The following is a 16,474-nucleotide window of genomic DNA, read 5'->3' as shown; positions in this document are numbered from 1 at the left end:
AAATGTAATTACAACACTATAAATACTTGCTAGTTTGCAACACACACACACACACACACACACACACACACACACACACACACACACACACACACACACACATATATTAATCTCTCCCACTTCAATTTGAAGGAAAAAAAATCCAGTCAGCTACTGAGTCTTGATATTGATGTGTTTCTAGAAACCAAGGGTATAGAAAAGTTACTCTCCCCATGCTCCTTCGCTCCAGAAGATCCCCAAATGGGGAACAAGAGAGCAAGGAGCTGTTAACATTTCATACTTCTTATTCTGAAGATATAAGTGAATAAATTTTCTGACAGTTGTGATATGTAATGTTTAGCCCAACCTGGTGAGAGATTCGGAGGGCTGGGAGTGAGCACTCCTGAGCTGGCCCTGCTGCGATGCACCCTGGCGTCTGGAGAACTCGGCCCAGCTCTGTCACTACCCTGGGAGCTGCCAGGTCTCCCCATCCTGGACCCTGTAGCCCCCTGCACCTCCCAAGGTTATATTGGGAAGACTCAGAGAGTGAAGTATAAAGTACTTTTACTATTGTAAAGAAGCTTTACTTGGCCCTATCTGAAAAGAAGCTTTACTTGGCCCTATCTGACACATCCTAAACCAATATTAAATGTTTCAGTTTCTTAGGGAATCGGCTATTCAGGACATTTCGAAGCCAGACTACCAGCTAATGCTAAAAATCAAGCAAAACAAAAATAAGGGAACGGTAACTTTGGCACAAGACACACCCAATGCAGGCAGTCATGGGGCATGACTTTTTTACCCAGAAATGCAAACAAGTGGCCTTCCATGCCCCAATTAAAGAATCCCAAATAGGGGAGGGTTTCCTGCCAATGTGCAAATCCCTCAATACTCCCTGAGTCACGTGGCTGGCCAGTCCAATCCCACCATGACTTTCTGAGCGCAAGCCTCGTCTAGTTTTTTGCTTAGTTGAGTGTCACTGACGCCCTTTGCCACTGAGATCCCTGTAAGTCAGTACAGAACAAATGGCTACTGCACATTGAGAATGACCTCCCTTATGCCCCTCAAATAAACAGAGGCCACCAAAGGGGGAGCTCTAGCCTTGGCTTACTCAGAGAAAACCCTTACACTCTATTTTCTATGCTTTGAGCTGTCCAAACCTATTTCTCAGCATCTGAATGAAAAACTGCTTTGTACTCCTGTATTTTTAGATTGTATTTGTCCACAAGCAATCACCACATTTTGAGAAAGTCACATCTGGTCTTTCCATGGTCTTTGACATGAGAATCTGACAGGCATGGTGCCCTTTTAAATAGCAGCTGTCAGCTGAACGCCCTGCAGTGAAAAATAAACGTTTTGGGGGACTGTTTCTTTGGTTCCAAAAGTCAAAAGGTTGCTCCTAATGACTCTGAAAAGTGGGAAGGAGAAAGTTCCCCTTCCCTGGTTTGAGCTCATGTCTAGCTGGATGATGGGACCCGGTTAGAACAAACAAATGCAGGGGAATATTCTAATTCTCAGTTTTGTTTCAGAAGTTGTTAGGCTGTGGCTTAAGCAGCCCACGTGAAGAAAATATATGAAGGATCATGTGCTTTAAGGTGAAAGGTTTGAACAAGTCCTGCAAAATCAGCTCCACTGTGGTGGCCTGAGTGTGGCATTGCTTCCTGTGTTCTCAGAAACTCTAACCAAATATTGCAGCCCACTGATCTTGATCACTGAAGGGGTCTCTGGAGTTGCATGTCCTTGTCACATAACAAAGAGGCCCTTGCTGATCCTTCCTTGATTTAGAGGGAAAGGATTTCCTTTCTTTCTTTCTTTTCTTTTTGTGACAAGAGTTTTGCTCTTGCCGCCCAGGCTGGAGTGCAGTGGCACCATCTCAGCTCATTGCAACCTCTGCCTCCTGGGTTCAAGCGATTCTCCTGCCTCAGCCTCCTGAGTAGCTGGGATTACAGGCGCCCGCCAGCCACACCCAGCTGATTTTTATATTTTTAGTAGAGACGGGGTTTCACCATGTTGGCCAGGCTGGTCTTGAACTCCTGACCTCAAGTGAGCCATTCTCCTTGGCCTCCCAAAGTGCTGGGATTACAAGCATGAACCACATGCCGAGCCTTCTTTCTCAATTTGTATCTTTAAGCTCCAACCCCAGAAACATGAAAGAGTCAAACATGTTAAAAAATACTGCTGTTTAATTTTCTAGTAATATCTTTTAAAAAAGCTGATACATTTAGATGTTTTTTTCATCTTCTCAGATCTGCCTCTGAAACCATTGCAAAGCAGGTATGCATCTTAATTTTTCAGCACTGCGTATATATTAATGGAGTAAAAGCCACTCTGAGGAAGCACGCCAAGGACATGTCCCCATGTGGGCACACCCCATCGGCACTGAGTACCCAGGAACTTGAATGCAACCCTGGGATGCTCACAGCTAACTTTATGCCCTTGCGTTCTTTTTTCTATGCGGAACAGTTATGATCACACAGCACTGAAAACGGTAGACACAAAAGGCCTGCGTTTTTCTTTCTTTCCAATTTTTGCCCTTCCAGCTTACACTTCTGTTCCCATTCCAGTGATGCATTTATTCCCCAGCTGCCCATAATGAAAAATAGTTCTGTCATTTACCAAGCCTTACATTCAGATGCAAATGATGGGCTTTATACAACTGTTGCAAATAAGGTACAGTGTTCATTGATACAATACGTTTCAACTGCAGGTATGTTGAGCACACAAGCAATCACCGTATTGTATTAGAGACATTTTATTGAAAATGCGAAAATAGGAAATGTATTATAGCCTAAAATAAATTACATAACATATACAGCATATATTTATATCTTTAAAATATTTTTTTGTTTAGGTTCTTTCAGTTTAGGAATTTTGACTAAACAATTTAGTGAACTGTGTCTATAATTTTTTAAAGGAAAAAACCTGCTTCCAAACTTAGAAAAATATACTGCACTACATGGATTTCAAATGCATCATTTCAGGGAGGATCACATAGTGACTCTGGTACCGTTATAAAATGTCTTGCTTTATCATATGGTGTGGGAGGGAAGTACGGTAGTACATTCTGAATTACCTGTACCGCATAGTTATGACGAAGGATGGCAGAACCAGGTAATACATCTACTTCAAAAGTTACCCTACAGCAACCTGGCATTAGAATGCTGGATTAGAGTTAAAGCTTCAGTTCACTGTAAAAACTAAAATGCAAAGTTAGAACGCTCCATGTGACACGCTCTAGTGCGACCTTCAGGAAAGGCAAGGGAAAAGCAAGCCTTCAGGAAAAGTCATGCGGCAGGGGCTGGAATCTGGAGATGCGCTTTTGTGACAACTTAAAGTTAGCTCATGTATATACACAGTGGGGGTGAGAACTGACAGCTCGCTCAGATCTAGGAAAATGCAAAGGGAAATGCTATCGTTCAGCCGTGTCAGTTTGCTGCCCCCGTGCCATTTCAAACCTTTCTACAGGAGATGATACCCATCCATCAGCCAGGTGTGGTCACAGGTCTCCATTCTTCAGTGTGAACGGTAACTCCGGGCTGCAGCCTGCTGACCTCCTCCTGCACGTGTGGAGTGGATGGTTTCGAACTCTGAGGCGGAAGGGAAATTTAAGAGGCCACTGGGGCTCCATCTCTTTGTACAGGCATGTGACTGGGAAGCAAATCAAAGGTAGCTGAGCTTTAACCTGTTGATTCTTAAGAGCGATGGAAGGGGACAGGAGAGAGTCTGTGGCCTGCTGTGCGGGGTGACCGAGAGGCGCTGGCACAGCCGCAGTCCTTTGGTTCCAAGAGGAGATTGTCCAGGGGAGGAGGACACAATGGCGACCATGAGGCAGCTGTGTCTTTTGGGTTTTCGTGAAGCAGGGCACGAAGTCAGTTGTTTCGTTTGATTTTACATAGCAACAGTAAAGACCATTCACTAGGTCCCCCCGTCAGTGTGAGCATACCCAGTATGCTAGAGAATTGACACGAAACCTTTAAATCAAGGCCTCTTTCATTACCAAAAAAAAAAAATATATATATATATATATATTAAGGAACAAAACACGATGGGAGAGGGAAGAGATGATGCTGAAGTGACATCCTGACTGTCCCTGCAGTGCCCATGGTGTCCCGTGCCTTATTCATTCTCCTCTCTCATCTCCACGATGTCTGTTACCTCCTCTGTCGGAGGCATGTCCGTCATAGCGGAGTCCTCCCCCTCTGTGGCCGACTCGTTCTCCATCTTCTTTTTCTACACCAAAGAAGACTCATCAGTGTGGGGCTGTGGACGGGGCCACTGCACAGCAGAACCACCAGCAGGGAGACACCACCGGGGTCTCAGGGGACCCCTTGCTGCCAGCTTAAACCTTCTTATGCTTGGGGTGGCCTTATCTCTTTTGCATCTTAGTTCAGGGTGTTCCTTGCAGTTTGGTTGTCTGTGTGCCTGCTGTGCACCTGGCGCTGAGCTAGGCAGGCACTTCAGAGGACACCATGTCCCACCACCCTGCCCCAGATAACCCACCCCCTGCTGCCCTTTCCAGTAGGGGCTGTGCTCTCCCCGACTCCTCACGGTCACCTGCAGACTGCTTTCCCTTCTTCCTCCCTAAAGACTCAAGCTTGGAATCTCACGTTATCAGAATATTCTACCTTGTACAGCATCCTCAGTCACCTCTGGGATAGCTCCAGGCCTGCTGTCATTCTCTCCCACTCACTGTCCTAATTCCTGGTCACGTCCCTGCCATGTTGCCTGTCCTTACAATAGATGGCCTCTCAAGGATCAGGCTCTCAGCCCCAGCCCACCTCAGCCACTCCTGGGTCACCACAGACCTTGCCATTATGGACATGTTTGGCACTACCAACAGGCCAAGGCAAGGACACTGTCCTCTGTCTGCCAACCCTGCTAGTCCCCCATCTACGGATCCTATCATCCCTTCACTGTGTCCACCTTTTCAATGTCCTCTCCCTCCCTCATCAGCTTACATGACATGGTCTGTAATGACCATCATTTCCCTACCCTGCTTTTGTTTCATTATATTTGCCAGGCAAAGCCCCAGCTGTGCTGCGGTTCAGATCGTTACCATTTCAGCCCGTACCACTCAGCTGCAATGGCTGGGGGAGCCCAACAGCAGGGGCCAGCCAGTGTCCTAGGATGTACGTCACATACCACAAGCAGGCTCTCTGAGAGGCCTGGCCGTCACCCTGCTGTCCTGGCCGGTTCACTCGGCCACTCTCCTGACCAGCTGTTTCCCCACTCGTGTCCTCGCTCTTCCACTCGCTAACACCTCCCTTTTCTCAGATGATGATCTGGCTTCCTACTTCACTGAGATAAATAAGCAATCAGAAAGGCACTGGCACAAGCTCTCCAACTGCATCTCTGCTTCGGTGTGACCAGAGATGCCGCCTGAGCTCCTATCTTGGGCTGCCCAGTCCTTGTGTACACAGCCACGTTCGTCCCACTGTCCCCTCCCCCATTGGCAGCATTGCCCTTCTGCAGGTCATTCCCTGCAGCAAGCCACAGGCCAAACCTCACCCCATCTTCACTGGCCTTCTGAAATCCACGTCCACACCTCTCTCTCCTTTGGAGCAAAAGTCTTGAAAGGGACTGTCTCTACTCACTGCCTTCAGTAACTTTTCCCCTTTTCTCTTACCCCACTCCCATTAGGCTTCCAGCTGCCCTAAGCCACGAGACTAGGTAAGGTCACTAAGGATCCCCCACTGATGAGCGCCACCATCCAACCCTGGTCAGTGGCTGCACAGGCCCTCTTGCACCCGGGAGGACACTCCTGGCTCCTGGCACGACTGTCTCACCTGTTTCCGATAGACATAGCACGCGGCGATGGCGACCATGGTGGATTCTCCCACAAAGCCCGCCAGGAGGGAGCCCACGCCCAGGGTGGCACCATGCACCCTGCAGATGAGAACACAAAGGCGATTTGTCTGTTCAGGCCAAGTCAAGGCACAACTGTCAATGCCAAAACCCAGGAAAATAAGTGTAGCCTAGAGACAGCTGAGACCAGCAGCATTGTCCATCGGCTGCCTTCATAAGGGCGGCGGCTAACAACATAATGTGTGAGGGGAACTAGGAACTCGGGGCTAGGCTGCCTCCCCACAACTGCACATGGATCCCACAGCACTTCCCACCCTCCCCAGGACACTGGGAGCTCCACGAGCGCAGGGACCATGTCCTTCCTCTCTTCTGGTTGTCACATCCAGCAGACGCTAGCACCCGTGCAGGGCAGGCCATGCCCCAACAGGAGCTCAGTGGCTATTACTCGTGTCTGGGCCTGACCCCAAAAGCACTTTCTGGAAGGGATCCCAAGAGCCTCCACCTGATGCCTAGGCAGACATCATTCTGAATTTCTGATCTAGACATGCCTGGGGATTTCCCATGGAAATGTAGATCTTAGATCTCTGGACACAGTATTTAAGTGGCAGAAGGACCCATAGCCCCAAACTCCCCGACCACATACCCCAGGTAGGGCAGGACCACGAGGCTGGCGATGAGGACGATGATCCGCAGCACAGAGCTGGGGGCCAGGACGAAAGTTTTCTTCAGCGTCATCAGCCACCCGGTAAGATGCGCTCTCACCGTGACTGTAGGGGAGCAGAGGATTCATTAGCCGTGCCCGCATCCCTGCTCCATCCTGCTGCCTCTGGCCCAGGGCAGCACGTTGGAGAGCCAGGGGCTGCCTGGGACCCTGGCTTTGCTGCTGAGGCCCTGGCCACCTCAACTTCCTGCTAGGTTTCCCAATCCCTGCTCCTGAACCTGGGCCCAGCCCCTGGGCCTGCCTCCTCACAGCCCTTTGGGTCTAGACTGCTGGGGGCAGGCAGGCTCCTTGCTCCACTGGGACGGCGTCTTCCAGGCAGCCTGGCTGCTCCTGTCTAATCCTGTCCCCACGCCCGCCCAGCCTCACTCTCTGATCATCCACCCCTAGAAGAGAAGACTCAGACAAAAGTGGCAACGTGACGAGCCTCTAGTGTGATGCCGGGTGAGCAGAAAAGCTGGCACCAGCAGCCATCTTCCCTGCCTGTGGTCAAAAGCACATGGACAGAGTGGTGGGTAGGAGGAGGAAACTGCATGTCCCCACTTCCCTCTGTGCCTTCCCTGGGCTGGTCCTGACCACTTCCACCCTTCTCTTGGTCCCTCTCCTAATAGTGTGGCCCCTCCTCTGGCATGCTGCCATCTTACAACGGGCCTCATGGCTTCCCCATGCCCTGCCTCCTCACTGGATCTCTGAGCTGCAGGAGGGCCATGGGCAGCCAGCGGGGAACTGTGGAGAGCACGGGGCTGGCCTTTGTCAGTAAGAAGGCCCTGAGCAACTAGATTTCATCTGAAACTGGAAAGGCTTGAGAAAGCGCAGGGCAGGGCCTGACCTCCCTGTGGACAGCACCAGGCAAAGGCTCTTGGAGGAGAAAATACTCCTTCCTGGGATAAAAACTCCTTTCCAGGATATGCTGGTTTGGAAGGAAGCCTGTGTCATCTTCTTGGCCTAACAGTGTGTCCTGTCTTCCCCCTGGTAGAAGCCTTGTATTAATTTTAATGAGGCTCATTTTCTTCTCTTAGGCAGACAGACAGACCCACTGAGGTTTCTGACCAAAGGAGAGAGTCAGAGTCCCAGGTGTCTGCTAACCGGGCTAGTCCAAATCCAACAGATTGCAAAGAGTGGCAGGGCCTCGCAGCTGTCTGAAGCCCTTCATCTTACAGGCAAGGAAGTGGAGTCCAATGGAGATTAAAGGCAAACTGCATACCCAGCTACAACCTGCTCCCAGCTGGGCACTCCAGGCCCCTCCTCTGGTCACAGCCATAGGAAATTAACTGCATGTGTCTCAATCTGCGAGTGCAGCTTCTTCTAGATGGTGGCACCTTCCAGAGCTTGGTTCACTCTGTGTCTACCCAACAAAGTCCAGATGCCATCCTGGTCCTGTGATCTTCCAGCCATTTCTCCATTTCTGTCACAGTTCAGAAAGTGATGCTGCGAGGCCTAAGAGCAAGGGCCACCCCATCAGCCCTGGCCTACCTGGGCTCCATGGCTCCTCTCTTTCTTTTCTTTCTTTCTTTCTTTTTTTTTTTTTTTAAACAGCACCTTGCTCTGTCCCCCAGAGTGGAGTGCAGTGGCATGATTTTGGCTCACTGCCACCTCTGCCTCCTGGGTTCAAGCAATTCCTGCCTCAGCCTCCCAGGTAGCTGGGATTACAGGTATGCACCTCCACACATGGTTAAGTTTTTGTATTTCATAGAGATGGGGTTTCACCATATTGGTCAGGCTGGTCTTGAACTCCTGACCTCAGGTGATCCAACTGTCTTGGCCTCCCAATGTGCCAGGAGTACAGGCATGAGCCACCGCACCCAGCCCATGGCTCCTTTCTTAAACTCATTGTGGCTTTGTAGATTCTGGCTTCCCAGTTTAATGATTTAGGTGGATCTTTTTGGGAAAATGATTTTTGACTAGGTGATACACTTGGTACAGAATTTAAAAGGTACACAAGGGAATAGAGTATAAAGGCCTTCTTCCCAGTGCTGACTTCCCAGGCCCTTGGTCTGCTTCCCATAGGCAACCACTGTTAGCAGCTTGCTGAGTTACTTATAGAAAAAGAATGTAGCTATGCAAGCACTTAGCACATCCATATGATGATACAGACATACACGTGCTACATATTTGTTATGGAAATGGTTGCATACTAATCAACCATTCTGCAACCTGCTTTTCTCATTTAACCTAGAACGACCTCATTCTTGTAGGGTATACCTCATACCACTGTATCAGCTTGGTGTAATAACTTTCCAGCTGGCTGTTGTCTCAGCCATGGGCGGTTCCTTTCTGACCATCCACCATCTGGCTTCCAGTTGTCCTGGAGTCTCCCTTTCTCCAGCAGTCCTTCCCTTTGTATAGCTCCAGGCCTTAGCAATAAGCTCACTCTATTTTTCTTTTTTTGATTTCACCGCTGAAATTAATGTACTGTAAAACTGGCTTTTTGGTGCATAGTTGTGAGAATTTTAATACATGAACCCATTTGTGTACTACCACCACCACAATCAAGACAGAGGGCAATTTTGGGTCTACTTTCTTCACTATTTTTGCAATCAATCACTGCACTTTTAAAAACAAGTTATACAGCCAGGCTCAGGCCCGTAATCCCAGCACTTTGGGAGACAAAGGTGGGCGGATTACTTGAGGCCAGGAGTTTGAGACCAGCCTGGACAACATAATGAAACCTTGTCTCTACTAAAAATACAAAAATTAGCTGGGCGTGGGCGTGGGTGCCTGTGGAGGTTGAGCAGGAGAATCGCTTGAACCCGGGAGGCAGAGGTCGCAGTGAGCTGAGATTGTACCACAGCATTCCAGTCTGGGTGACAGAATGAGACTCCATCCCAAAATAAATAAAATAAAATAAAAACAAGTTATACCTGTTTGGTATACTTCTTGAACTTTTAACCTACTGGCTAATGTCTTTGCATCTTTGTAAGCCACAGTGAAGTTTTACATTTGTGTTGGTGACACGATTGCAAATATTTCCGAAGAAAGATTTAATGAGGCATGAGGATAAACAGGAATGTTTCTTTCGTTCTGTTTTTCTTTACCTGGAACTGGGAAGAAGGAGAAGATCCTCAAAGGAACAACACAGAGTTCTGCAAAGGCAAAGTCCACTCCGATGATGTCTATCAAGATTTTCTCGGACACATTGGGTGTCCAAAACATCACGAAACAGAGCTGGGGGAGAAAGACATTGAATAGGGTTGTGAGGAAAAGGTGTAAGTGAGTGAAATGAGCCAGTCATGTATGGCACAATCCCGGGAGAGCTGCAAGAGGGATAGGCGGCCTGACTGGGTGGCAGGCATGCTGGTCCCAGAGCTGCCACCTCCTTGCTTGGCCCTCTCCTGACTACAGAGGCCCTGGTCCATGTGCCATGGCTGCCCCCAGGAGACACCCACAGCAGGGCAGATGTGGCTCCCCCAAGAGTGGGTCATTTCCGAATGGGTGAGCAGGCCCGTTCAGAACCAATGTGCTGTGGGGCAAGGCTTAAGGAGAGTGCCACACAGCTCAGTCAGTGCCGGGTGGACAAGTTTATTCATATAATTTTTACAGCTTTAACAAATAATAAAAAATGACCTGAAAGTACTTGGATGTGTACAGACCACACAGAATCAGCACACATAATGAAAATGGAAATATTAATATTTAGAGTAAGGATCAGCCTACGAACCTTTCAAGGTCTAGTTAAGAGATGAGACAGCAACAGAATGTGGGACTCTGGAATGCAGATGGGCAGCTGGTAAACTGATGTAATGAATGCAGGAAAAGGAAATCTTGAACTTGAGGGGGAAAGGGGAGCTCTCCCCCCACCTCCCTTCCCCAGAGATCAGAAAGTGTAATACAGGTCATTCCAGAGATGGGGTGAAGGCAGGGTCCAAAGCGGGATGGCTGGAAGCAATCCATCCACAGCTCCCGCTGTGCAGCTGGTGATGACATCTCCCCGAATTTGACAGGACACAGGAGTTGAGTCTCTGGATGAGGTAAAACAGCAGGGTACCTGGCATGGCTGAGGGCAGAGTTACTACAGGTTGAGTAACCCTTATCTGAAATGCTTGGGACCAAAGTGTTTTGGACTCTGAATTTTTCAGATTTTAAAATATTTGTATTATACTTACAGGTTAAGCATCCCTAATCCCGAAATACTAAGTCCAGAATGCTCCCATAAACATTTACTTTGACAGTCATGTCAGCGATCAAAAGTTTCAGATTTTGAAGCATTCTGGATTTCCGATTTTTGGATTGGGAATACTCCATCTGTACACGGAAAACGGGAGGCCTTCGCAGGTGATAAATCTCATTCTGGTGCTCACTGCTTCCAATTAACTAATAGTATCTGGATAAGGTATAATGCGGTGGGCTTGGGGGTAGAAGGCAGAGTTACTACAACTAGTAACTAGTGCCCCACTTATCAAAATGAGCAGCCAACCAGGGAAAATCAGACTTTGACAAAGTCCTCCAATGTGAGGAGTTCAAAACAAAAGAAAAAGCTGGCCGGGCGTGGTGGCTCACACCTGTAATCCAAGTACTTTGGAGGCCAAGGCAGGCGGATCACCTGAGGTCAGGAGTTCAAGAAAAAGCTACAATTTAAGAGGAAACAAAGACAATATGGTTGGTGGGGGGTGGGGGGTGAAAAGGAAAACTTTTCTCCACTGATATTCCCGGAGAAATGGGAGAAGAACTACACCCATGAAACAAGAACAGAAGGAGAATGTTATAAAGACATTCACTCTGGGTGTAGTGGCTCACGCCTGTAATCCCAGCACTTTGGGAGGCTGAGGCAGGTGAAGTCAGGAGTTTGAGACTAGCCTGGCCAACATGGTGAAACCCCGTCGCTACAAAAAATGAAAAATTAGCTGGGCATGGTGGCACCTTCTGTAATCCCAGCTACTTGGGAGGCTGAGGTAGGACAATTGCTTGAACCGGGCTGGGGGTGGAGGTGGTGGAGGTTGTGGGCCGAGATCACTCCATTCCACTCTAGTCTGGGCAACAAGAGTGAAACTCTGCCTAAAAAAAAAAAAAAAAAAAGAAGGCATTCACAGAACAAAAAAATTCTAAGAATTAAAAAGATGAAAGCAGAAAGGAAAATTCGCAAGTTAACAATTAGATAAGTTTAGGGAAGCCTGAGACATGGAGACAGAGCAGAAGGCATGCAAATACAAGCACAGGAGAACAGTTAAAGCAACAAAAGTCCAACATCCAAATAACAGGAGTTCCAGAAAAAGGGACAGCGTAAATCTCAGACTGAAAGATACCAGTTTCAGGACTGAAAGGGCCCATCTGGGGAGGTGGTGCAGTGCACAAGAAAAGCCCCATCAGGGCACATCACTGAACACCACTGGGGACGGAGAGACGGTCCTATGAGCTTCCAGCCTCAGGCTTCTCAATAGCACTGAAAGCTAGAAGACAAGGAGCAGTAAGTTTCAAATGAAGATATTTCTATTATAGAACTCTAAACCAAACTATCACTCCAGTGTGTTTAAAAGAAAAATATTTTTGGCTAGGCATGGTGGCTCACGCCTGTAATCCTAGCACTTTGGGAGGCTGAGGTCAGGAGTTCAAGACCAGCGTGGCCAACATGGTGAAACCCCGTCTCTACTAAAATACAAAAATTAGCAGGGCATAGTGGCAGGTGCCTGTAATCCCAGCTACTTGGGAGGCTGAGGCATGATAATTGCTTGAACCCAGGAGGTGAGGTTGCAGTGAGCCGAGATCACACCACTGCACTCCAGCCTGGGCGACAGAACGAGACTCCGCTCAAANAAAAAAAAAAAAAAAAAACAAGAAAAGGAAAATACTTTTTCAATATTCAAGGTCTTAAGTTTTACCTCCCATACATACTTTTTCAAGAGGCTATTGGTGGGGTTGCTCTGCGAATACAAGTGAGTCGTGGAGCGGAAAACAGAAAGGCACAGGTGAAGCACAAGACAAAAGCCAGAAGAAAGCTGCGATAGGCCCACAGGTCAGCTGATCTTCCCCGGAGCAGGGAGAAAAAGGCTCCGAGAGATGCCAGCTACCTAATGTGCTTGAATACCTGAGATTTATACCACGAAAGGAAAGTGTGGGAATAACTTAGTGTTAAGTACAGAGAAGGCTAAGAAAATGATAACTGAGACAATTATTAAGTCCAGGAAAAACTACAGCTGTTTGAGAAAGGAAGGGAATCAGGGCTCAGCCGTCAGCGTTTATTGCAGTCATAATCCATCAAGAGTTGGGGAGTGCCTCCGGGAGTAGGAAAGGGATGGGGGAGGTGGGCGGCGCTGGAAGAGGTGGACTGGGGACGTGGCTACTGTGGGTAACAATCCTGACAGAACTTACTTGCAAAACTTGGTGCTGATTTAAAAAATCTGAATTTAAAAGTGCAACAGCATAACTTTGGAAGATCCTGTTAAAAACTTGCCAGTTTCATCAAATATTTATCTCCTTTTCTTAAAATGCAAGTGATTCTTCTCTAAAATAAAACTGAATACATTCTAAAATGAATTACAATAGTGTCAGAACAGAACACTGCAATTTTAGAATATGACATTCTTTTAGTCTCTGAGTACATTAAGTTTCATGGATTCAGGCAAGCTCTATTTACTATGTCATGTTGACATATTCAAGAAATACACTGGAGATCTATTATAAATATATTTCACTTTTTAAGTGCAATAGAGCCATTCCCCCATGTATTTTCAGCATCTGGGAAAGTATATTCCACTCTTTTTCAAAAATGGCAAAGGTATTATCATTTATTCCTACTGCCTGATGACAGTACTCACACCCCATTTTTGACACGAAGGAAAACATACTTCCTTTGGTCTAGCAACTTGATGCTCAGGGACTTTATTATCTGAATGCCCTGGACAAGTGGCCCTGTTACCTTTTTCCCACTGCAAAGCTACTAGCCTGCAACGGTGAGACATTGCACACAGTCACAGCCCTGATGGCAGCAATTTCATGTTACAGTTTGAAACAACACTGAGCATAGAGTTGGAACACTATTTCCCTGTCGGTATCCCACCCCCACAAACACATGGGTCATCCCTACTTCCAGCTTTGCTCTATATTGGGCCCCCAATGTGTCCCATAGCAGTAAAACTGTAAAGAACTGAACTAAGGGATGACTGCCTCACAGTCTGGGCTGGCTCTGTGCCTTAGAACCTACAGAAAGTAAGCCATTCTGTTTATCCCAGGGTTAGAGAGACCTACGCCACATATTGCTAAAAAAACTTAAGCTTCCAGGAGAGCCATTGGTGTGCTGTATTTATTTTGCAGCCAGCAATGATCTGAATGTGAGATAATGCCTCACACAAATGTTGCAACCTCTCTAGGCTTTGCAAAATCCTTGTAAAGTGGCTCTTCTGTTCAAGGAACCAGGGAAAAAGGAGGGTGTAATTGCACGTCAGAGAGAAAGATGGCACAAATGGGCCTCTGTGGCAGACAAGCCAGGTCATCCCTGCACTGGGGTCTCCATATGGGTCATGTTCGCCTGAAGGCGTTTTCCTGTCTTGTGGAAGATCAGTTAATCTCTGGAGTGGAAAGTCTAGTTTGATGACATAATAATAGTGAGTGCACCCACATCACACTGACATCAGTATCAGCCAAGCTGTCTCAGCAACCACAGTTCTGGTACCTTGAACACAACTACGGTGTTAAGTAAGGTTTGGTGGATTTCTTTCTTTCTTTTTTTTGCTTCTTTTTTTGAGATGGAGTCTTGCTCTGTCACCCAGGCTGGAGTGCAGTGGCACAATCTTGGCTCACTGCAATCTCTGCCTCCTGGGTTCAAGCAATTCTCCTGCCTCAGCCTCCTGAGTAGCTGGGACTACAGTCACCTACCACCACACCCGGCTAAGTTTTGTATTTTTAGTAGAGATGGGATTTCACCATATTGGCCAGGCTGGTCTTGAACTCCTGACCTTGTACAGATCCACCCGCCTTGGCCTCCCAAAGTGCTGGGATTATAGGCGTGAGCCACTGTGCCCAGCCCTGGTGGATTTCTAATAGGAGCTTCCTGGGATGGTGGCTCAATATTCCATTTCTAAAATTCCACAGTGTGATCCAACTTGGTACCACGCAGTTACTCTATTCTTTATCTGGGTCTCTGTGCTGAGCACACCCTAAATGCCCCTTGTCAAAGCCATGTGCCAACAGAGGTGCTTCTTCAGTTTTCAACCACATATACCCACAGCCCAGACTGTCAGAACTGGAAGCTGTTAGTCTGATCTGGGGCTTGAACAATCACAGGTAACTAAAGAGGAGGAACGCCACATTTATCAAAGCCTCCTTTCTCGCCCTCCCTTAAATCTCTGACGCTCTTTCCATGCTTCCAGTATGAAAATGCCACTTCACTTTTCAGCAAGTTTTTCAATGAGTGGGTATTTCTTGCACATATAACTTAGGTATACATGTAACTTAGAAAGGAATACATTTAACTTAGAAGTGGGTATGGTGTTTATTAAAAGCTACAGTACCTATCTTCAGGTGAGCTCTCCCTAAGCAAAGTACTGAGCCCTATCATAATAATCAGAATACATTTAACCAGTCCATTTCAAAAAACAGGAAGCTTTAGAAGTTCTCTTGACAAAGAGTATTTCAGGAACAGTGTCATTTTAATAAGTTCACCCAGAGTAGTCTCAGCTCAGAACATGCCTCCCAGTTGACCATGACGTGCTGTGTTCTTCAAATATTTGCAGAGCCTAATGACATTGACTTTTCCAAACCAGAACACAACCCTAATAAACTCCTAACAATGAACAAGAGTTGTTCCTTTGAGCGGCTGCAGGGGTGGATTTTTTGCTGTCGAGTTTGCTGTCAATATTCTCTTATTAGGACACAGCCTTCAAAACAGAATAATCCAGACAGTGCCCAGATCTTGGTTTTTCTATTTATTCTTCAATAAAAGGAATAAGGGCTCCTTGGAGAAATGACTCATTCTAGAACTAGGACTAAGGCAAAGAATATGCAAGACGATTTGCTTGGAGCATCTATATTACGAGAAGGAAGGACATGCCCCAAAATAAAAGAATGGGAACATGACAAGGGACACAGAAACCAGGCAGAAGGAGTTTTCAAATGGCCAGAGCAAAGACAATTTGGGCAACAAAATAAGTACAGCAGTATTGAATTATATTCCTAAATAGAAAATAAATATCCATGAGTCCATAGGGATAGAAATAAAAAAATGGCAGCAAAGGGACAAATGTCCTGCCCAGAACTCTAAGTAATTCATTAGCTAATCCCCTCTAAGGCGGGCAGAGCAGACCTTCCTGCTCCTCCCGAGGAACTTCCTTCTCAAGAGCGTGAAAGGAAACGCATCCTGACAGCAGAGGAACGCGGCTGACATGACCCCAGCCATGTAATCAAGGGCAACATCCACAGTGGTAAGTCAGGTTGACAGCACATGCCCTCGATGTGAGGAGAGTGGCACTTGGTCTCTGTGGTCTTCCTCCCCAGAATCCCTAAGCCCAGTCTTAACCATGAGACAAACTCCAGACAAACACACATTGAGGACTTTCTACCAAATACCTGACCAGAACTTCTCAAAACTGTAGAGACCTTAAAAACATGGAAAGTCTAAGAAACTCCCAGAGACCAGAGGAGGCTATGGAGGCATGATGACTAGACATACTGTGGTCTTGGAGGGGATCCTGGAACAAAAAGAGCTCATGAGAAAACTATCCAGTGCAATCCTAACGAACCATGGAGTTCAGTTCACAGTCACGCACCAGGGCTGGTTCCTTGGTTGTAATGTGTGTGCTGTAGTAAAGCAATGTGAGTGAGGCTGAGGGGTCTATGGGAACTCTGCACTATCTCTGCAGTGTTCCTGTAAATTGAAAGTTATTCTTAAAAAAAAAAAAAGTTTAATTAAAAAAAGAAGGGCTGGGCATGGTGGCTGATGCCTGTAATCCCAGCACTTTGGGATGTCAAGGTGGGAAGACTGCTTGAAGCTGGGAGTTCAAGACCAGCCTAGGCAACATGAAACCCCCATCTCTACAAAAAAAA

At 47.1% G+C, this 16,474-nt stretch overlaps 1 protein-coding gene across 1 annotated transcript in view; it reads right to left on the bottom strand.

Annotated features, from left to right (window-relative positions):
• Positions 1 to 2,142: 2,142 nt before the first annotated feature.
• ANKH (ANKH inorganic pyrophosphate transport regulator) overlaps positions 2,143 to 16,474 on the bottom strand; it is a 166,753-nt gene continuing 152,421 nt past the window's right edge. Inside the window, exons 9-12 of the mRNA XM_017524665.2 lie at positions 9,538 to 9,667; positions 6,428 to 6,551; positions 5,766 to 5,865; positions 2,143 to 4,209 (exon numbers count right to left, since the gene is read on the bottom strand). Of these exons, the coding sequence (XP_017380154.1) occupies positions 4,096 to 4,209; positions 5,766 to 5,865; positions 6,428 to 6,551; positions 9,538 to 9,667 (468 nt within the window). The 3' untranslated portion in view covers positions 2,143 to 4,095. The remainder of the gene's footprint in view (positions 4,210 to 5,765; positions 5,866 to 6,427; positions 6,552 to 9,537; positions 9,668 to 16,474) is intronic.

This window comes from Cebus imitator, unplaced genomic scaffold (genome assembly GCF_001604975.1).
Source record: "Cebus imitator isolate Cc_AM_T3 unplaced genomic scaffold, Cebus_imitator-1.0 Scaffold35, whole genome shotgun sequence".
Taxonomy (NCBI): domain Eukaryota; kingdom Metazoa; phylum Chordata; class Mammalia; order Primates; family Cebidae; genus Cebus; species Cebus imitator.
The sequence above is the reverse complement of the archived record's forward strand: the minus strand, read 5'-3'. Positions and strand labels throughout refer to the sequence as shown.